Source organism: Nelusetta ayraudi, unplaced genomic scaffold (genome assembly GCF_046127955.1).
Source record: "Nelusetta ayraudi isolate G7.1 ecotype Tasmania unplaced genomic scaffold, CSIRO-AGI_Nayr_v1 ptg000026l, whole genome shotgun sequence".
Lineage (NCBI taxonomy): Eukaryota > Metazoa > Chordata > Actinopteri > Tetraodontiformes > Monacanthidae > Nelusetta > Nelusetta ayraudi.
Window position 1 is genome coordinate 5,453,477 of NW_027466076.1, and position 21,297 is coordinate 5,474,773.

Sequence of the window (21,297 nt, forward strand, 5' to 3'; positions counted from 1 at the left end):
TTCGTTGTTATTTTTCTTAAGGTATTTCTACAGTCTTGGTCTGGTCTCCATCTCAATGCTCTCTAGTCTTGATCAGGTCTTGGTCTCAGTTGGGGCCTACTGCCTCCTCTCGGTCTCACCGATGAACATGCTGTACTTGTCCCTCTCGTTGGCCTTGAGTCGCTCCTGCACCAGCGCCTCCACGCCGGCCCCCAGCGCCTGGTGGTGCCGCAGCTCCTCTCGCAGTGCCTCCTTCTCCTGCTGCAGCGCCTCCAGGTGGCACCTCAGAGCCTCGCACAGCTCCAGCTGGCAGAGGAGACGAGAGAACATCTAAGCTTTTGGTTTGTTGCTGTAAAAGCTCAGCGACGGCTGTCAGGTCAGAAAAACCGCAGGCACCTTCTTAGTGTTGAGGTCCTTCTCAACCTCGTCCAGGTTGGTCTCCTTCTGGTGCTCCTTCACAAGGTCGTTGACGCCGTCCAGGAGCCTTGTGTGAGAAAAAAAAAAAAGGATTACAGCACTGCAAGCCAATACCCATGGTTCTTTGTTTCATGACATCATTTAAGAATATTTACTCACTCTATTTCACTCTGACTGTGAAATGATTTACTGAAGTACTAAGTAAGTACTGAAGTACTTTTAAAGTTTGAATACAGTCAGTTTAGTTAAAGCAACACCCATTAGAGAAAAGACTTTGGTCAAGCAGTAAATGTGCTTCAATTAGAAGAAGTTGGAATCAAGACTTTCATAAACAGCCTCCTTAATCACAGTTATACCAACTCTTGCCACTAGGGGTCAGTATGTTTCAACAGATAGGACTTGCAGGAGCTGCCCGAGTGTTGAACAATGCTGCATCCAACAATTGGACGTAGCAGTAAAAGTTACACACCATCACCACCAATCTGGTAGAAGATTAAGGTGTGTTAAAATCACATGATTGTTTTTTTTTTTTAGATTTTGTGTTTGCAAGAGAAAAAAATTGCAACAAGAAACTTGGTTGTTTGGTTGTGAACGGCTGCTGTTGGAATCACCTGTCATCCAATCTGCGACTGCTCCTGCGCTGCCACGGCGAGCGACCCACCGCCTTGTTGCTGAAGATCTCCTCCATCAGTTCCAAGGTGGATTTGCCGCCGTACATGTCAAAGAGGGGCGCCAGAGAGCCGTCCTCCAGCACCTGCAAGGTCGAGAAAGGTCGACGGCCTCGGTCAGTCCAGGTAGGAACCAGAGCAGCACGCAGCCGCTCAGTGGCTGTGCTGGTCACAGAGATCAGGTCAACAAGAGAGAAGTCAAAACACTGGTTTACAGTAACGGTGGACCCAGGAAAACTTCTAAATATAGTGTGAGGGAAAACCAGTGGACTGTGCCATAAAGGTGTTCCCTCAGAGGAGGGAACCAGGTCACAACCAGGTGAACATCTGCAGCGATACAGGAGAACCTAGACTGGTTACGCAACTGTCCGAGATGAATGATATGGCCTGTTTGTTCTTATTGGTTGGAAAGGGATTTATGGTACAGTGCTGAGTCCCAGTCAAAGGTCACTGAGCAGAACAATAAAGTATATCGGATTGCATCATTTTGTGTCATGTCGTATTGTGCCATGTCGTACTGTATCATACGGTATCACGTCGTATCGTGTCACATCAAATCGTATCGAGTCGTGTCATATTGTATCGTATTGTGTCGTGTATTATTGTATTGTACCATATCGTATCGTGCCGTATTGCATCATATCGTATTGCATTGAATAGCATGGTAGTGTAATCTGATGTGTGGTGCGTTCACCCCGACTGCTACACCCACCAGCTGCCTGGCCAGCGTCTCCACCCGCAGCTCCTCAGGCGTCTTTTCCCTCCTGGGCAGCGGCTGGTAGTCGAGAGCCAGGCTCTGCTCTGCTGCAGCGCTGCCCTGCGCCCTCTGGTGGAGGAGGCCGACCGCAGGTGGAGGGTGGAGGGTGGACGGAGACGAGGAGGTCGTCGAGGGGGAGGAGCTCCTGAAAGGCAATAATAACCTGGGTTAAGATAAAGGAAACGGTGAGTGAGTGTTATGCATCACCAACCTGTCCATGGCGGGGCGTCCGGTCTCGGGGTTCACGGCGAGGGTGAGGGTAGGAGGAGGGGGAGGGGGTGGGAGAGGGAGGTCCTCCACCGCCATGGCGGGCGTCTCTGTGAGTGGCGGTGGGGGTGGGTGAGGGGGAGGGGGAGGGGGAGTGGAGGGCGGAGGAGGGGGGTCTCGGAGGAAGACCTCGTCGCAGTCCTCCAGCAGGAGCGTCTCCACGGGGCCGACGGAGAGGTTCGACTCAGAGATCCTCAGCGAGGACAGACGCTCCTCTCGGCAGGCTTCCTCCAGTGCAGCTCCTCCTGAGTCCTCACAGGTGTTTGTGAGGCCCGGGAAGGTGATGGCGTCCAGGTTGGCCTGGTCCAGTCTCTGGCTGAGGTGCCACTCGGCGCCTCCCGGGGGGTCCGCTGCCCCCGGTGGTGAGAACGGACACGGCAGGCCGACGGAGGCCGCCAGGGTGGAGGCGCCGCTCGTCCGCGGCCGCTCGCTGCTCCTCCTCGCCGGCCGCTCCCTCCGAGTGACGGGGGTGGTGAGGGAGGAGCCTGCATCTGAGATTATAATAAATAATAATAACGGTCAATTAGAAGATATTGCCTGAGAGTCTTCAGTCCAATCAGACTCAACCAACTCCAAACAATATTTCTCTGTGTTGCAGGAACATCTGCACAACATCTGAAGTTGTCTTGGATTCGCTGGATTTGCTGATGGGGACGGATGGACTGTGACGATTGGTCCGCCTCCTCCAATCAGCTGACTCACCCTGTGAGGCGTCTGCAGGCTGGTTGCTGCTGCTGCTGCTGCTGCTGCTGCTGCTGCTGCTCAGGCCTCCGTGGGAGTGGGAGGTGAAGCTGGCCGACGCCTGAGTGTCTGCGGGTCTGAGAGGTGGATTCATGGTTATGGAACGCAAGCCGGGTGTCGTATTGACTTTAGCGCCACCGCGTGATTGAAAAGGCAAAGCATAAGATAAGATCAGACAAGATAACATAAAAAATGCAATGTCAGTAAACATTATATACAGTAAAAATCAGTAAACATATTAAAAGTTTCATATGTTAAATTTTTATTACTAGTTTTCTTGTTTAAATATGTTTATACATAAATCCATGCATGTAGCCTGGCACACATGGGCAACCAGCACTTTGTGACGTCACAAAGGGCAAGGCAACCTCAGTGGGCGCTCCCCTCCCCAGCTAGACATTTGCTCCATCTTGTTTCAGCCACCAGGGAGCGCCAAAATATCCTTTTTCAAAACCTCTTTAAAAAGCATCTTTATTCCTGCCAGTCGCAGGCAACCAGGACCTTTGACTCTCATTTTGGGTTCTGGTTTGATCCGTTCAGAGCTCTGAGCAACTGCAGCGGTGCCTTCATCTCCCGGTCGCACTCAGACATCACACAGATCCGAGTTGACACTGGCAGAATTCCTGCAGCGACCTCTGACACGCGCTTCATTCTTGGAAAAAAAAGAAAAAAGGGAAGCTCCCAGCGGGCTGCAGCGGCCGTTCTGTTTATTTGATTGTCTCTCCGTGCTTGGGTTCCTCTTGTCATCCCTCCTCTACCTCATCTGCCTGCCCTCCTCCTTGCACTCACCTCTTCCCAACTCCTCGTCTTTTCACTGCTCTGCCGGAAGCGGCTGCCGCCGCTTCCTTCCCTTCGCCTGCAACCCTGCCTTCCTGCTTTCCTTCTTTCCTCCTCTCTTCTTCTTCTCCTCCTCCTCCTCACTCAGCCTCAGAATCCCTCTGTCCTGATCTATTTTCATCCTCCTGGAATTTGGAAAACTTGCGAGTACAGCGTATTTAGCCCCGTGCTCACGGCCTTCCAGTGAGTAAATAAGTCAGTCAGTAAGTGAGTAAACCCTCGGCCACCTCTTCTCCTCCCTCCATCCCTCCCTCCATCATCTTATCTCAGCTCTGGCATCAGCCACTCCTCCCTCTCTCGCTCCTACTCCTTCTCCTCGTCTTCCTTTCAGAGGAAAAACTCCCCACTTTTCCCTCATTTTAATCTTAAATCTGTCTTTATGCTAAACTACTACTTTTAGTTGCATCACCCCATCACTTCTCACCTTCGCCATCACTTCTTCCTACAAACCTGCCGGGCTTTTCTCTCTCTTTCATATCTATCTCATTTCTTTCCTTCTGCCTCTTCTCCATCATTACTCGCTTCATTTCCTGGTCAAACCGCCCATATTTACTCCAGCCCTCGTCTTCCTCAACTTCCTCTCCGGCGGCAGAGCACGTGGACTCACGAGGCCGCCGCTTCTAAAATAGCAGCGCACAAACACAGTGGTGCGCGCTCTGACAGCTAGCAGCCTATTATGGAAGAGAACAAAAATATCGGCGCAGAAAACGATGTGAATTCCCAGCATCTCTGGGCCGTCTGGCGGGGAACAAACACAGTCTGGTATTTGACTGTGAGGAGAAAGTTGCTGCAAAGCTGCCAAGAGACTTTCCGGGGATGTTGACATGAGTTGAGTGGAGGGAGGATCACAGATAAACTACTGCACTCCTCATAAAGAGCTGATTTACTGAGGATTATTTTTGGATTATTATTAATATTTTTTTGTACCTCTGCTCTCAAACATTTCTTCTAATCATCGCCTACGGTGTATTTATTGTACGCTGACTTATATTTTATACTTTCAATCTATCCTATATTATCTATGCTTACTTACCATCTTCAATTTCTTTTAAAATTTGTTTGATTTCTTGTAATTTTATGTACCTCTACATTTTGATTTCTATGTAATTATGATTCTATGTACTGATTTTATTATTTTAATGCCCTTACAAAGTGTCCTTGGGTTTTCTGAAAAGTGCTACACAAAATAAAATGTATTATTATTATTATTATTATTATTATTATTATTATGTTTAGCCCTATTTATTATCCGTATTGTAGTTTTATTATGGCTCCTATCTATTAACACCAAGCACTTGTGATTGTCAAGTGGATGCTTTAAAGTTGCTGAGTGGTTTGTTCTTCTGTTAACTGCACGCGCACTGATGCTTTTACACAAATGAAGCTTATAACAGATAAATAAAGTTATTTGAATCCTGTTCCTTGATTTGAAACATCCTGTGTGATCTCACGCGAGGGTTTTGGACACGTACCTGTCCTCAGGCAAAGAGTGGCGGCCGGGTTCAGAGACAAACGCAGCAAACGTCCTCACATCACCTGGCTGGAGGTCCTGGAAGACACATAAAGTCACGTCAGGTCCTAAAAAACATATTTACTGAGAACAGTGACGATAATGTTGAGGCAGCGGAGCTCCGTCATTGAATGAAGGCATTCAAACGTGCACTGTTGTGTCCAGCTCAGAACTGGACGTCAAGGCAAGATGACGTCACTTTGCAACACACCCAGAGCACAAGAATGCACAAACTACAAGAATGTAGTTTCTTTATTTTGTCCTATTTAAGCAATTTCTCTGTTTGTGCGTCTCTGATTGTGACAAACCTTTTTGAAACACACACGCATGAAAATATTTAATGACAATAATTGGGATGGAATAAAATTGTAAGCGTGTCCAAAAACCTTTTTCCACAAGTGTATTTTTGCCCCTTTCCCAATCTCTCTTGTTGGTTCGCCCCTCAGTGTGACTTCAGCGATCACAAGCCTCAACCGCAGACGCACACAAGCACGCTCTTGAACACTGAACAAAGCGAAATGACATAAAAAAAAAAAAGGAGGAATGACTGGAATCAAACTGAAGAATCGAGCTGTTGACGTTACAAAGAAAACAGACAGAGGAGGAGACCAGCGCGGCCGTCACATCCTGAATTAGTGTTTATTGATGTTTATGTGACACTGGGGGAGACGGGTCGCCTTCAAGAGCCCAGCAGATATGCTGAGGTATGATGAGTGTATAAATCTGCGCTTTATCTTTGCCGCCGAGCGCATCGGGTGGCGCCCAGCCACCGTCGCCGGCTCCCTGGAGCCCCACAGGAAGCACAGAGGATGCTGGGTATTTCCGGTGCCACTCCAGGCCAAATGTCTGCTAATGGCTGAAGGGACCTCCAATTAATGGCGACAACCAACGGCTGTTTTCTCAAGGTTTTGGTCAAACTGTATCCACATTGTGTTACCAGACCCATGAAGACCCACATTACATGCCTATCAAACTAGGCTTTTGTGGGTCTAAGTCACGTCTGCCTCTCGCTGTGCAACGCCCACTGGTGTGACTGGAGTCCTGGACGTGGTCCCAGTTACTGACCTGGATCAGGTTGTCTCCAGTGGGGGACGAGCGGGAGCGCAGGTGTTGGGAAACGAGGGGCCTCTCCTCGCATCTCTCCAGCAGGTCCTCTGCAGAGGCCGACCTCCCCGGGTGCCGTGTGGACTGGGCCCTCTGCAGGGCGCCGTTGAGCTTCTTGGACAACCCCCGGGAGTGCCGAGTCCGGCCGCAGTACTCCGCCACAGCGGCCGCGTCCAACCGAGCCTGGGCCTTGAACTCTGGAGGAGGAGGAGCTCCGCTGGGACCGCTGCAAAATTTGCAAGAGCGACTTGGTGTGAAAGCCCAAATTGTGACACAAGCTGAGCCAAATAGCAACTTTTCCACTTAATAGTTTTCAATACAAATCAATATGTTATGTTGCAGACTCATGACTTTTGCTCTATTCTAGTCTGTTTCTATTTATTTTTTCATACACTGATTTCTCTCCACTTTCTTTTTTTCACTTTTTCCACATTTTAGGTTTTATTTAAATTTTTTTTTATCTTTAACTCTTATTGTGAAATATTTCATGTAAAACACCTTCAGTTGGCCCTTGCTATGAAAAGCGCTGCATCAATAAAGCTGCCTTGTGTTGGCTTCTCTGTGGAGTTCACTGACAGCCAGGAGGCACAAGATGAGATTAAAGGTCATGATTTTATATCATGACCTTCAACCAACTGATAAAAACCACCAAACCGTCCAAGAACTTTTATCCCAAACTGAACAGATCGTGTGTTTTTTGGGGATTGTAGAAACAACAAAAAACAAAATGAACAAAAGAATTTGTTGTCTTTGGTTGCTGTTCTATTTTTCACCTTGGCTGCGAGGTCGCTGGAGGCCTCGGGGTGGTGACCCTGCCCGGGTAGAAGACGTTGGACTCGAAGCTGCGCCGGTCGCTCCCAGGTGGGAGGGCGGAGCTGACGCGCCTCCCTCCAGGGGAGCAGCTGCGATCGGCAGGTTCCTGGAGGGAGAGCAGGCTGGAGGTGGAGGACAGGCTGCCGGTGTCTGAGTGGCAGACTGCGGGACCAAGGCGGGAAGAGAACGTTGCTGTTAATCTCTGCTGGTGGATTTTCATATTTATTCCAACCTTCCCTTCTTCCCCTCCAGCCCTCCGCTCACCCATGCTGCTGCTGCTGCTCTCGGTCGGCAGATAAGCGCTCCGAGGCCTGGCTCCGCCCCGCTGCTGTCCTTCCTCCCTCTTCAAACCTTTCTTCCTCTCCATGTACTCGGCCAGGGCGTCGTGCTGCAGCTGCCGCAGGTCCGTCCTGGACGCTGCGTCGGCCGTGCGAGTGGCAGCGAGCTCAAACATCCTGCGCCGGTCGGCCACGCTGGTTTCTGCCAGGACGAGGAAAAAGCCCAACCCATGGGAAAAGGACTCGGCGTGCAACAAAAATAATGATATTTGTCATCTTCATCAAAAGGTTTTTGCTTTATCCGGCATTTGATACACCAAATATGGTGTTTCATGTCCTCAGGTTATTATTATCACACGAGACTGAAATTCTTTGATGAGATATTTCATAAAGATAGCGACAAAAAAGGGCAGTTGGCGTTTCTAAGCCACAGCCGGCACAGCCACAGCATGGCTGGAAATATTAGATGTGCCAATGACAAACAGAGCTACGAGTTTCCAGCCCCACGATGAATAGAATCCAGAAAACAGCAGATTTTGCCCTTCAATTCAACTTGATATTTAATTTCAACTGTAACAACTGGAACTATGCAGTCATCACATGTAAAATTCCTATCGATCGCATCCGCTTTATTTTGGCGGTGTTTTTCCGCTTACCTCCTCCGCGCCTGAAGAGGGCGACGGTCTCGGGATCCGACACGCCGACTTCGTTGAGGTTCTCCGGCTCCGAGTACGAACGCTTCTTCTGGCCGGCCGCCAGCCGCTTGCGGCCGCAGATGCGCAGCAGGGCCGGGGGTCCGACGGGCGGGACGCTGGGCAGCGCCGGGGGGTCCACGCCCCGGAGGTCGGGGCTGACCACATGCCTCTCCTTGGGGGCGTGAGGGGAGGTCAGCGGCGGGGCCGGGACCGATTGCGGCGCCACGAAGACCCCCTGGGGCTTGGGCATGGTCTTAGGACCCCTCTTCTCCGCAGGCTGGAGGCTGCCGGCGGGAGCAGCCGCGGGAGGCGGAGGGCTGACGGAGGAGCCCAGGTCCCTCCGTCTCAAGGAGGTGGAGCGCAGGACCCTCGACTGGGCGTCTTTCACACAGTCCCGGTAAGACCTGAGAGTCGAGGGAGAAGCCGGCAGAGAGGGGGGGGTTCTTGATTTAGTTCCCAAATTCTCTTACATGGTGCATTTTAGCACAGCGTTTCTCAACTGGTGGGTCGCGACCCAAAAGTGGTTCGCGGAGCTGTTTTGACTGGGTCGCAGCTTCGAGGGCACAATGCTATTTTTATTATTACTATCACTGTTGATCTCATAATTATATATTTCAATGGTATATTGTCATATTTTGCATCCCATCGTTTGCAACTAAATTATATTATATTACATTGTTTCTTTTATATTTCGAGCATCGTGAAAGACTCTGAGACTCTCTGCTCTCCAGACTCTGACCTGTTGAAGGAGGCGTCCTGCGTCGGGCCCACCAGCTCTTCAACGTCCTGCCTCCAGTTGAGATCTTCGGTGCCGTCGCCTCTCCTGGATTCTTTCAGCTGGAAGCTGCTGCGGCTCCTCTGGAGGGCCGAGCTCGGATCCGCCGGCGTCCTGGGCAACACACAAACGTCACGCTGTAAGTATGTTGCCGCCGATTCAAATAAACACGGGGAATTGTCATTTGGCAGAGGTGGGAAGTGCTTTATTATATTAGATGATCTCAGCTTTGGGGTCACTGTTCAGTACGATTCCAGTACCAGTGACGTTGGGTGTTGTATCAAAAACATCGACATGCATGTAACAACAAACACGTTGTTTAATTAGTGGGGAAAAAAACTCCCATCATTTCTTACTTTAACTTGAGCAAAGGAGTTGATTCAGTGCTTTTACTTCTACCACAGTATTTTTTTTTTTATACAAGTATCTGTACTTTTACTGCAGTACACAATGCGAATACTTCTGCCCGCTCTGACGGCGGCTCCACCTGTATTTGTTAGCTTCGCCGCCGCCGCCTCCTCTGAAGCTCAACGTCCGCTGTGCCTTGGCTGCACTGGTGCTCCTCTCCAACATGTTCCTGAGGTCGTCTGCCCCGCAGCTGCTTCCTTGGCCTTTCTCCGCCATCTGATTCGTCAAACCAGAGAGCAGAGATCACAGTCGACCAGCGGCAAGATTTTGCAGTTGCAGCTAAAATATTCCATCGATTCTTCTTCACCCTGCAAAAACAGCAGTTTGGAGTTACCCTCAGCTGCGGTCCTTTATTGCTGCTGCCGCCGCCGCCGCTGCTGCTGCTGAGCTGCATCCCCGCCCGCTCCCGCCGCTCGAAGCGGCTGACTTTCTCCAGCACGGAGAGGCTGCGGGAGGGAGCGTGGCCGCCGCCGCCCTCGCCCTGGCTGTCGGGGGTGGGGCAGCGCTGCACCTCGGCCAGGGCGATCTCCAGGCGGGTCAGGGGGTGCTCCCTGTCCCTGTCCCGCTGCCGCTGGTCCCACTGCTGGTACTGCAGGGCCGCCGAGTCGCTGAGGTGGCGGGGAGGGTGGTGTATAGCGGCTGGAGGAGGCGGAGCCTGAGGCTGAGCGCGGGCCGGCGAGCGGGCGGTCGGCACCGCCGGCTCGGAACTGACGCTGTTCTGGTCCAGAGATCTGGAGGGACGTTAAAGGTCCAGTGTGTAATATTTGGAGATTTTGAAGGAGAAACAGCGACATCAAGTGGTTACATCCTAGATTGCAGCATCTTTCACTATCTCTACAGCTGTCGGAGCTTGCCAGTGAACTACGGTTGGCTGCACAACCTGGATGCCTCGTCATGTTAAGCATTTACCGATATAAACATCATACATCAGGGTTAGGGTCAGATTTTACACACTGGACCTTGAAGTTGCACCTCCCGCCCACCCATCGCACCTTCTCCTGTCTCCACCGCAGAGCTCCAGTGTGTAGGGCTCCCTCCACTCCGGCGGAGACGCAGCTCTGCGTCCAGACGTCGTCGGCTGGCCGGCCAGATGACGAAGGTCCAGGTTCTGCTCCTGGTACGTTTGGCTGTAAGTTCCCTGGGCTGCTGGAGCGTAAGAACCCTTGGAGCTCTGACTGTGTCCACCAGGGTGGTTCTGAGTTCTTTGGACCCCTGCTGTCTGGCACTCTGGTCTTGGGAAGCTTCTGTGATGGCCAGATTTTGAATCTTCATGTTGAGGCCTGATTAAATCACAATCAGGAGCAACTTCATGAGAACGAGGCGGTGCGCCACATCAGAAGAGAACTGTGAGGCAGCACTTTAAAGGAGCGAGACGCAATTTTCTTCATTGTCGGATATAAAAAAATTGTTATGTGAAGCTCTTGTGGTTCTTCTGGAGCAGAGCGTCACATGACACGCCCTGTCTGTCTGTTGATTTCGAACCCTTTCTATCCTTTTCTTTCCAAAGCCTTACGTGCATGTTAGTGCATGTGAATTTCTGCCTCCTCCTGTCTATTGAAACAGCTGCCGAACCGCTGCTGTGAGGTCAAAGAGGCTGCAACTTCAGCTCCAAATCAATGGCAACATTATGCTGGATAATAACCCATTGTGTTTCCGAGGGGACAACGGTCAAAGACGGACCTGCATCGGACACTGAACGTTGCTAAACCGCTGAAGTGACGCTGAATTACTGGAGGAGGTTGCTGGTACTCTACCTGTCCGCCTCCTGCTGGTGAGGCCTGAGCTGTGACGCCGAGGAGGAGTTGCAGAAAGACACACTGTTGGTTTGGAATCCGTTCTCAGCAGCCGAGGTTCTCCCGTCCCTGTGGCCGTCTGACGCTCCTTCCTGTCGGGCCCTGACGCCGTGCAGCCTCTGCTGCTGCTGCTGCTGCTGCTGCTGCTGCTGCTGCTGCTGCTGCTGCCGGCTGCTCTCTTTGACCAGGGCGGAGTAGACTCCCGACGAGCCCGGCCCGGCCTGACTGCTGCTGGGGATGTGTGCGTAGTGGGGCTCGGGCTGGGGGACCTGGTACTTGCCAGTTGGCAGGATGTACTGGCCGGACTGGGCGGCGCCGGGGGGCCCTGCTGGTCCGGAGAGAGGCTCAGGAGGGCAGTGAGAGGCGGGAGAGCCTCCACCCTGCCGGGGTTTAGTGGTGGGGCTGCTCTCCGGACTCTTCTCCATGACGGTGTGGAGCTGACCCTCGGTGCCGTACGGGCCTTTCGCTGAGAAAACATTGAGAGTGACGGCAATTTAATTCCTCTGTTTTTTTTGTAGCAGAATGAAACAGAATGAATGTGACGATTTAAATCTGTTGTGTTAAGAGAATCGGAGGCAAAGCGGGATGAGAAAGTACCTGCGCCCGAAGCTAGAGGGCCACTGGAATGATGCCAGGAACCTTTCTGCAGAGACCTAAGTTGAACAAAAACAAAACGTTATTACATATTTCATTACAGATATTCTAATAGTGAGAGGACAGATATATTACAGAAATGAAAAGAAGCCGCATCAAAGAGATCATGGACTATTTCCTTCCAGAAAAGACTTGGTTCACTACCAGGGAATAGTTATAATATAATAGTTGTGGTTCGCTAGTAGTCGCATTGCACTGTGCTGTCAGTGTCAACCACTTCTCAGTGTATAATGACACACAGACTTTTTATTGCTTGCACACATGTTGTTTTTATTCTATGTCACTTTATTCATCGCTTTATATTTATATTTACTAATATTTATCGCTATTCTTTGCACTTTGGTAAGTGCATCCTCAACCAATCTCGTCGTAACTTGGGTACAATGTCAATAAAGTTATTTGACTTGACTGCATTGTGTTCGACGCACAGTCGATGATGGGGTCCTCACCTGAGGGAGCGTCCCTGCTCCAGACTGGACCAGGAGTTGGGTCTCTCGTGGTTTCTGATCGCCGCGTAGCTGTCGCTGCGTCTCGGCGGGGCTGGCGCCCCCTTCAGGTTCTCGTAGGAGCTGCAGGTGGCTGCGGGGCCCCATATCGGCCCCACGCTGTGTCTATTTGAGGCGGTGGCGCCGCCGCCGCTGCTGCTGCTACCGCCGCTGCTGCTTCCGCTGCTGCTGCCGCGGTAACAAACCCCGCCAGCTGCAGTTGGAGCAAAGAAACAGATTCAAGACTGTTTTTATTATTTATCAGAATATATCTATGTTTTGCTGCTTCTCTCTCGCAACTTCACCTCTCCCGTCTCGACCTTGGCCTGGCGGTGCCCCGCTGGAGCTCCTGGAACTGCTGGAGTTGCAGGTCAGTGCGGCGGAGGCGGACCTCATCTCCTGCTCTGGAGACAAACCTTGCTGGCCGTCGTAGTGGGTCCGCACATAGCACATGTCGGCCTGCTGCACGTCCCCGCTTCCTCCTCCTCTGTGGGAGACCACCTCCAGCGAGTAGGAGCGCTCGGGGCTGAAGGAGGGCGTGGACGCCAGGTACTCTGGGATGCTGGAGCTCGTGGAGAAGGAGGAGTAGGCCGAGTCTCGCTTACTGTGCAGGAGGTCAATGCTGTTGGACGACCTGGGGCCAGAAGACATATTCTTCAACCATATACATATGTATATACACACTAGCAGTCAACAGTTTGGACTCACCCTATGAACTGAATGTCTTTTCTTTTAGTTTCATGACAACTGACATTGCAGTTCCTCACTGAAGGCATCAAAACTACGTATGAACACACGTGGAATTATGCAGGGAACAATCAAAGTGTAAAACATCTCAAACATGTTTTATATTGAATAGGTTTAAGCTGTGTGTGTGTTGACTGGTAGTGTACAGGTACTACCCGAAAAATTTAAATATCAAGTAAGAGTTGTTTTATTTTGGCAATTCAACATAAAAGCAACTAATTTTATTGAGCCATTCCAGGCAAATTGACATCTCAAGCAGTTCCTTGTTGTAACTTTGCAGATGAAGATTTTCAGCTTATTAAAACCACAAACCCAGATAATTATTATAAAACTTGACTTTTTTTTTTTTAAGCTGCAAGACCTGATCAGCAAAATCCAAAGAAATAAAAACTTGAAATATATTGACTTGCATATTATTCCTTTATATAATATGTCACATTCACCTTTTAAGTTGAATTGCAGAAATACAACAACCTTTTCAGGATATTCTAATTGTCTGGGCGGTAGCTGTACTTCACTTCATTGACCTTCAGAAGACACCGACCCGACACTGATCTGCCCCTGGCTGCAGCTCTGACGGCACCGCTCGTGGTTACTATGTGTTGGTGGAGGTGCGAACCTGGCGGAGGAGAGCTGGTGGCAGGAGGAGTAGGTGGGGTGGGATCCGCTGTGGCCGTGGCGGCCCAGTGGGTGGTGGTGCTGAGCTCCAGAGTGGTGCTGGGAGGAGACCGGCTGGTCCAGGCTCTCCATGCTGCCCCTGGAGCTGTACTGGTCCGGACTCTTCCTCAGGTAGGTGCCAGAGTCGAAGCCGCTGGACAGATCAGTGGTCGAAGCGCTGAAAGAAAAGGTTGCAACAGGCTGATGGAGACTCGAGCAACAGGCCAAATGTTGGTGGACGACTAAGGTTCAGAGTTTTGGGTCGCGGAGCTGTTTTGATTGGGTCACAGCCTCATGGGCAGGTTCCCTTTTTTCCTAAAAGGATTTAAAAAAAAAAACCCAAATATTCCTAGAGGACATGTTGGGCATTTATCCTGCAGGACACACAAATTCAATTCAATAATCTCAATAATTTATTTACTCGATATGACATAAAGTGGGCAAACGTTTTTTATTTTGTTGTGGAAGAAATTTGAGCGCTGTGGAGAAAATTTGGGTCACGACTTCATAATAAGGAGGAAAACGTGGGTTCTGAGACTCCAGCAGTTGGAAACCACAGTTTCAGCACGTTTCATTTCATCATCATGTACCAGCCAATGATATACAACTAAGCAGGGCGGTGATTCCCCTTTCCACAAACTCCATTTCATTTAAGAGTTTGTGTTTTTTCATCTGGTTCCCAATCTTTCAGACGGCCGTTTTGGGTTTGCTAGGAAACAAATGGGATTTGACCCAAAGTCTTCAAACTTCCAATCACCTGCATTCAGGGTCAGAAAGGAGTGGGAACAATGGAGTTGATTTGCACTGAAGAAGTCTTACTGGAGTGTGTGTGTGTGTGTGTCCGCGTGTGCGTCTACGTCACAGTTTGACCCACCAAGTCCCTCAAGCGAACACAATGCAATTACTGCATTGCAAAAGAGGCCTGTGTGTGTGTGTGTGTCTGCATCGCTCTCTCTAAGTTCTGGGCTGCTTCTGAGTTGCTGCTGTCGAGACCTCTGTGTCCAAACTCTCTGTCCTATAAAAGTGGAGCAGCGTCGCAAAAAAATAAAAATAAAATAAAATTCATTCGAAACTCCGCTGCTCCGTTGACGGTACGTGAGGTGACGCTGTGTGTGTGTGTGTGTGTGTGTGTTTGTTTGTTTCTCGGTTCCCATGGGAGACCCAGCCTGGAGGGGGATGGGCAGCAGGAATGCCCTTTGCAAAGACGTCAGTCGCTGTCCGCCCAGTGTCCACACCAGTGACACGTCAGAGGCCTTTTGTTGGCCGCCTCACTTTGTGTCAGAGAAACGAGTGACGCAACTCGGTCTCATGACATGCAAGCTGCTGACCGGCAACACAACACAGCAGCACTTGGGCTGTGCCATTCATCCATTTTAAATCGAAATGAGATTTTTTTTTATAGTCGTAACAATGTTAAATAGAGGAAAATCGGAAATTCGATTTTCCTCTTGCATGCTTCCGGGTTGCCGCCTCTTGGGTACCGTACTGCCTACAGGTACTACCCAGAAAATGAGAATCTCCTGAACAGGTTGTTGTATTTGCCCATGTGTGAACTCTTCTGAGCCAACAACCCAAGACAGACTTGTTAAAGGCTCGGGAGCCTTTTGCAGGTGCTTTGGACTCTTTGGACTCTTTGAAGCTACAAAAACTGAAGCTTTTCACAGTATTCTCATTTTCCGAGTTTGTGGCTTTGTGGTTTTAATAAGCTGAAAATCTTCATCAGCAAAGTGACAACAAGGAACTGCTTGAGATGTCAATTTGCATGGAGTGGCTCAATAAAATTTGTTGCTTTCATCTTTTATGTTAAATTGCCAAAATAAAACAACTTTTACTTGATATTCTAATTATTCAGGTGGTACCTGTGTGTTGACTGGCATCTGCACTAGCTAGCCACAGCTGGTGTTAAAACCAGGAAGTGATTCTGTTTGCTGCCCTCACCACTACGTGCTAAATTATTTTTCCGAAGCTGCACACAACACGCACTTGTCCCGTTTTTTGTAGCATATTTAACGAGATTCCCCCCTCGTCCCACCCAAAAAAAAAAAAAAAAAAAGAAATCGAAATTGAAAATCTGGATTTTATTTTTGCTCAAAATCGCCCCGGCCCTAAGCAACACAACACTGAAATGAGACATGTACTAGTTCCACTGCCATCTGAGTTACCACAACCCCTCCAACCAAACTGGGCACAGCCAGATGCAGTTCATTCCAGGTCCAGTGTGGGAGATTGTTACGCGGTTCGCGTTCAGTTCACCTTCAGTGCTGGCCCAAATTTCACTGGGTCAGATTTGAGCTACTGGATGGTGGTGTTGAACTCCTCCTCTCTCCAGAACAATATTGGCTGTAGCCAAAGACTTGTATTCTTTTTCTTTTTCTTTTTCCATCCAACCATCAGCAGGACATTATCATATATAAATAAAGTTTATTATTATTATTATTATTATTATTATTATCATCCCTTGAGGGTGTCGTCCACTCCACTGTATTCGCTTAGCAAACTTTCTGTGCGTATTCGCATTGCGCTAGGTGTGTGCAGGAAAATCTTACGCTGAAATGTGTCTCATTCCACTGAGCTGTATGGAGACCTACCTGGGGTGGTAGCCGTGGTGCCAGGCGCTGCTCATGGTGTCCATCGCACCCGGGTCAGCTTCCTGCTGGACCTCCGCCAGCTTAGTGGAATGCCACGAGTGAGGACGAGACGCCGGGTCGCAGCGTCTGTTGGGGAGTCGAAAGGCAGAATCGCATTTTTTTTTTTTAAAAAAAGGGCCGCCTCAAAGGCGACGCGGCCGCTTTATCAGGCACGACGCTTTTCAATTGGTTTCAAATGAGCAAAATGGGCCAATCGCACGGCAAGCAAATAGGGTTTGGCAGCGACCGGGCCTGAAAAGAGAAAATATCCGGTGAGCGGCAGTGGTGGTTGTGATGTCAGGGGTCAGAGGTCAGATTGGGCAGCCTGGTTGGAGACCATGGGAAGGAAACTGCCCCTCAAATCACCACTGAATCACTCAACGACCACTTTATTAGCTACTACAAAGTAGAGTGAACCTCATCAAAATAAAGAAATCCAATCTCATGTAATTAATCATCCATAAGACAACACAATTCTCCAGGAAAGAGACACATTATTAGCCCTCCGTTTACAGCCTCCTGTTAAAATAATCCACTTCTGATAAAAGTGATGCTCTGGCGATTCTTCCACACGGCTTCAATAGATATGAGAGATTTGAGATAAAGGTGAACCGTAAGCTGTGAGAGTGCAGTCACTCTCATGGATCCAGAGCCCCTCATGACATCACAAAGGGCTATTTTTTGCAGAACTGCGTGTTTTAGTGCGCACCGTCTTCAGACTGTACAACTCGGGAGGGATGGATACAGTTATTTTTTACATAACATGGAACCTTTACAAATGGGTATTTGTAGTATTTAAATAAGGTAGGATTGATTTAAATTAAAAGGGTAAAAAAAAAAAGTACTTGTTTCACTCTTGGTCTCAAATGTGCAGTGAAATCGATCGCACGATGCGTGTGAATAAACAACAGTCCTCGAGACAGACCTGGATCATAAACACCACATAATCAGACACAGAACAGCAGCAGACACCAGAAACTGCGAGCCAAGAGGTTATAAAAGTATAAGATCGCAGCAACATTCTGAGGAGAAACTGAAAGTGCATTAAAAAAAGAAATCCCAGAATGCTGATAAGAGTTATTTTCACATGATTCATCATGTCATTCACCATTTCCACGTTCCGAGTTTTTGGTGATTAGGCAATGCATACTGCAGCAATGGCACGCACATACACAATTCCCACAATACGACGGCAAGTGAAGGCAGCGCAGCGGTTGGACCTGAAAGGCTGTGAGGGAGAGGTCACACCAGCCAGTACATGACGCAATACACGCTTCTCCGTGTTTGCTTGTTATCATGTGGGTCTGGTCATACTCACTGCTCCGACTGACACACACACACAACTTTTGACACAATACGCACTGCTAACACATACTGGAAATTAGCCGCTGGTGTGTAACCGTGTGAGCCAAAGTCAAACACGACCTGTCACAACTGGTTTTGATATGAATGTGTTGGCTTTGCGGGTGAATCATACAGCAGAAGCGTGAAAGTCCGACAAAAGGCCCGCTTGAATACAAGATGATGATAAATGACGCATTAGTCAGGAGCACATTGATAAGATCACCACCAGTGTTTAATCAATGTGTTGCGCAGCCAGATGTCCAAGGTGACGCGCCGATAAGTGGAGTCTCCACCAGCCCGGTCAGATACTGGCCAACGTTCTGCCGCTCTCTACTTATCCACAGGGGTAAACAGGAAAAGATGGCATCTGGGCGAGCAGCAGACAGGGACATGAAAGCCCGCACGTCTCTGAACCGCATCACCCCGAGTAATTACAGGACGTGGCTGGAATTCCTCCACGCGTTATCATCGCCGTCGCACTCGTAAAGATATCCAGCCTCCCCGTCAGCTCCCGGCCGCTGACTGGAGATCAGGACGCTTGGATAGCTTTCAGATTTCAGATACACAGCCGAGGAGCCTGGGCCGCTAACGTGCAGACAGGTGAAAAACCACATGACCTTTCAGAGTCATACCTCGCAATCTGACGTGCCGGGGGGGCGCAAAAGGTCGAGTTTGCAAAGCTCAGAAATGCACCCACCACACCTAGTCGCATTAATGTCAAAGTGTTGAATGCACATCTCGTGCCAGAGTATCAAGTGTTTATTAAGATGTAACCACAGGAAGACCATTGTGAAAACTCCAGACCGGGTGTATCCAGCTTTGCTGCATCGCTGCTGCATTTCAGACTGACGGGCCGCAGCCGCAGCAAAAAAGCCAGAGGGGCCACTTGAAGATTCCACTGGAAGATACGTCATCCACAGAAGAGTCTTTACGTGCAGAATAAGACATGACTGTGTCTGTTCTTTGAAAAGTGCCTGCAGCAGCCAATGACTTGGAACAAACCAACGTTCTGTATCGCCGTGTTTTCCGTTAAAAAAACAACAGAAAGAAAGCAGACTGACTGCAATAACGTGGCCTGAATTACCTGGAGGTGAACCTGAGAACTTTGGAGATGAGGCCGGTGGCCAGGCCGTTGACGCTGGCCTCGGACGGCGTCCTGCACAGGGCGCCGTCGGAGCGGCCCAGCTCCGACTTCTTCTGCTTCTTGCGCAGCTTCCTGCGGTAGAACGCCTCCAGCAGCTCCATGGTCTTCGATTCCCACTCGGTGTTCTCGCTTTTTACAACTGCCTTTCTCTCCTTGCGCTACTCTTGTTCCTCAGTCGGGTCCTCTATTGGAAAATCCAGGGCAGTTTCATTTCTCCAACGCGTTTGATATTTGCGTTTTTCTCTCCTCCGGCAATCAAAGGCGACCGTTCTCCGTTTCCCCCTCAGCACTTCCTCTTCTTTTTCCCAAACGTCAGCTACAATCTTAACAATACTGCATTCCTTTGGACTTCAACACACCTCCTTAATTCGCCGTATCTTGCTGGTCGCTCGTAACCTTTCACCTAAAAACCTCCTTTTGTCCTACCTGCGTTTCTCTGACGCAGACGCTAAGCTCGCTCACAAGTCGGACAAATATCTTTCTGAAGAAGAGGAAGAGGAAGGGAAAAGCCGCTCCCCTGCCTTTCATAAACACCTGTCTTCCATCAAAAGTCCATGGCAAAGTCTCTCCAGAACAGATCCAGTCCCTGCCGCACTCTGATCCCTAGGCAAAGAGAAATCCAGCTGCAGTCCGGTGGAGCTCAGCTCTTCCTCGGCCCCTGAGCTCATTAAACAAATGAAGCAATTAAGTGTCATTAGGCCGCGCTATGATAAAGGGATAAAGTAAACATCCTCGGCTGGGCTTGGTCTTGGTGGTAGCCGCTGATGTGTTGTGTGTGTGTGTCTGTGTGTGTGTGTGAGAGAGAGAGAGAGAGAGAGAGAGACACAGAGTCTGAGAGCAGGGAGTGAGAGCAGGGAGGAGGAGAGGGAGGCAGAGTGAGAGAATGAGTAGCACAGGAGGGAGGATAGCGGGAGATAAGAGCAGCCAGGGAGGAGAAGCCGATGGAGAGATGAGGAGGACGAATAGGAAGAGAGGCTCCCACGTGTGCAGTGAAGGCTGTGAGACAGGTGCGACACAAGAGAAACCGATGCAAAGGAGCAAAGGTGAGAGAGGTCGGAAGGTCGGGTCGGGTCGGAGGAGAGACGGGGGCGTTGACGTGATGCAAAACAAACAAACAAAAACAAAACAGTGAATTATTGAGGCGGTTTCAGCCACTGGGTCATGAGGCTGCGGCAACGGAGACGTCTCATGATGCAGCATGTGGCGCTGCAGCGAACAATGAGCCGACTCTTAGCAACTGGAAGATTAGTCCACAAAAAAAACCCACAAGAGCAGACACGTCTCCAGCAACAGCAGTCACTGCAAATAGTCTGTTACATACCGGCTGTAAATGACTGTGGTTCACATTTTTCAAACAATCAGACGTCAGTTTGAAAATGAATTCCAACAGGCAGCCGTCTTTTGATCTCCTACGAGCCACCGCTGCTCCATGGTGGAGTCCACGGTGACCAGGAGCAAAAATATTTCTTCAGTGACTGTGATGCAGTGATGAAGCCTCGAGGAAGACCCTGCAACAAGGTTGCTCTGTACAAAAAAAAACGTGCCTGGAAGTCTTTAGAGGACCTTCAGAACGTCAAGCAAAGCGGAAATTCAAGGAGGGAAGAACCAATCCCTGAGGATCTCCACGTCAATCCAAGTTATGCATTTAAGAAGTCTTCCATGTTTGATGATAACAGGGACAAACAGCAACAGGAACAAAGAGGAGCCAGAGGGACCAACAACCTGTGACCACTGTCTGTAGTTTTGAGTTTTGAGTTTGAATTGTGGGCAGCAATTTACATACTGTACATTAAAATTGAATGAGCTATGCGAAGTGATTGGGCAAAGTCAGATTCGTACCCTTATAATTCACTGAATAATATAAACAATTAATAATTAAATATGCAAATAATTATTTGTATAGAAACAAAACTTTATTTTTTTCAGATTTTTAGTGTGAGATGACGTGGAAAAACGCATCATTTAGACTTAGGACAGCAAAAGGCATCGTCTGTATTGAAGTATTGCCTTACTATGATGATGATCGGCGCCCCCTAATGTCGCGGAGGCAGGCATACGTTAGCCAATAACCTGATTATCTTAATCGGAGAATTGCAGTTTTCCGATGGAGCTGCGCGTGTAAACGCAGTGACTGGCGGTGTCTGGGAGCAGCGACAGGTTGGAAACAGACTCATCTTCATAGCTGACTCGGCGCTTTGGATGTCAGTCTTGGGCTCGAACTGTCAACAAATCTCTGCTGACGACCGGTTTAATTGGCGACACGCTGTCGAGGACCCAAAGCTGAGCAATTTTTAAATTCCTACGCAGTACAGCAGCTACAGTGAAGTGGAAAACACACACACATAGAACTGAGCTGAGATATTGATAGGCCACATAACACACAGCCTGAAGGGGGCGCTGTTTCATTTTTCCATTCTTTTTTTCTTTTTTTTTTTGGACGAGACTTGTTTGAATTTCAGTGTGAACTGGACTGAGGCGAGAAGCCGCTGGACGTCTGTGAATGTGGGGCAGCGGAGTCTCAACGCCCCCCCCAACCCCCTCACTGAGCAGAACTGATCTGTTGACGTGGGAAAGTGGCCCCTGAGTGCGTAATCTCT

At 49.4% G+C, this 21,297-nt stretch overlaps 3 protein-coding genes across 5 annotated transcripts in view; 1 reads left to right on the plus strand and 2 right to left on the minus strand.

The window, feature by feature from the left end:
* Positions 1 to 21,297, plus strand: part of LOC142889895 (E3 ubiquitin-protein ligase RNF180-like) — a 156,508-nt gene that overhangs the window by 19,631 nt on the left and 115,580 nt on the right. The window lies entirely within an intron of this gene.
* Positions 1 to 21,297, minus strand: part of shroom3 (shroom family member 3) — a 48,926-nt gene that overhangs the window by 2,890 nt on the left and 24,739 nt on the right. For 2 of the 3 annotated variants that reach the window (XM_076029305.1, XM_076029304.1), the window contains 21 exons: positions 16,174 to 16,299; positions 13,548 to 13,763; positions 12,487 to 12,815; positions 12,146 to 12,395; positions 11,640 to 11,695; positions 11,004 to 11,508; positions 10,242 to 10,529; positions 9,584 to 9,980; positions 9,329 to 9,465; positions 8,806 to 8,955; positions 8,028 to 8,470; positions 7,358 to 7,573; positions 7,054 to 7,255; positions 6,242 to 6,506; positions 5,139 to 5,215; positions 2,791 to 2,906; positions 2,033 to 2,579; positions 1,777 to 1,966; positions 1,008 to 1,150; positions 376 to 463; positions 120 to 285 (listed from right to left, as the gene is read on the minus strand). In XM_076029305.1, coding sequence (XP_075885420.1) covers positions 120 to 285; positions 376 to 463; positions 1,008 to 1,150; positions 1,777 to 1,966; positions 2,033 to 2,579; positions 2,791 to 2,906; positions 5,139 to 5,215; positions 6,242 to 6,506; positions 7,054 to 7,255; positions 7,358 to 7,573; positions 8,028 to 8,470; positions 8,806 to 8,955; positions 9,329 to 9,465; positions 9,584 to 9,980; positions 10,242 to 10,529; positions 11,004 to 11,508; positions 11,640 to 11,695; positions 12,146 to 12,395; positions 12,487 to 12,815; positions 13,548 to 13,763; positions 16,174 to 16,299 — 4,907 coding nt within the window. Of the gene's footprint in view, positions 1 to 119; positions 286 to 375; positions 464 to 1,007; positions 1,151 to 1,776; positions 1,967 to 2,032; positions 2,580 to 2,790; positions 2,907 to 5,138; positions 5,216 to 6,241; positions 6,507 to 7,053; positions 7,256 to 7,357; positions 7,574 to 8,027; positions 8,471 to 8,805; positions 8,956 to 9,328; positions 9,466 to 9,583; positions 9,981 to 10,241; positions 10,530 to 11,003; positions 11,509 to 11,639; positions 11,696 to 12,145; positions 12,396 to 12,486; positions 12,816 to 13,547; positions 13,764 to 16,173; positions 16,300 to 18,640; positions 19,669 to 21,297 lie in introns of those variants that run through there. The other variant, XM_076029306.1, reaches the window with a different exon arrangement.
* The window catches only part of LOC142890373 (growth arrest and DNA damage-inducible protein GADD45 gamma-like), a 170,351-nt gene continuing 168,013 nt past the window's right edge, over positions 18,960 to 21,297 (minus strand). The window contains exon 4 of the transcript XR_012927071.1: positions 18,960 to 18,970. The gene's annotated coding sequence lies outside the window, so the exon portion shown is untranslated. The remainder of the gene's footprint in view (positions 18,971 to 21,297) is intronic.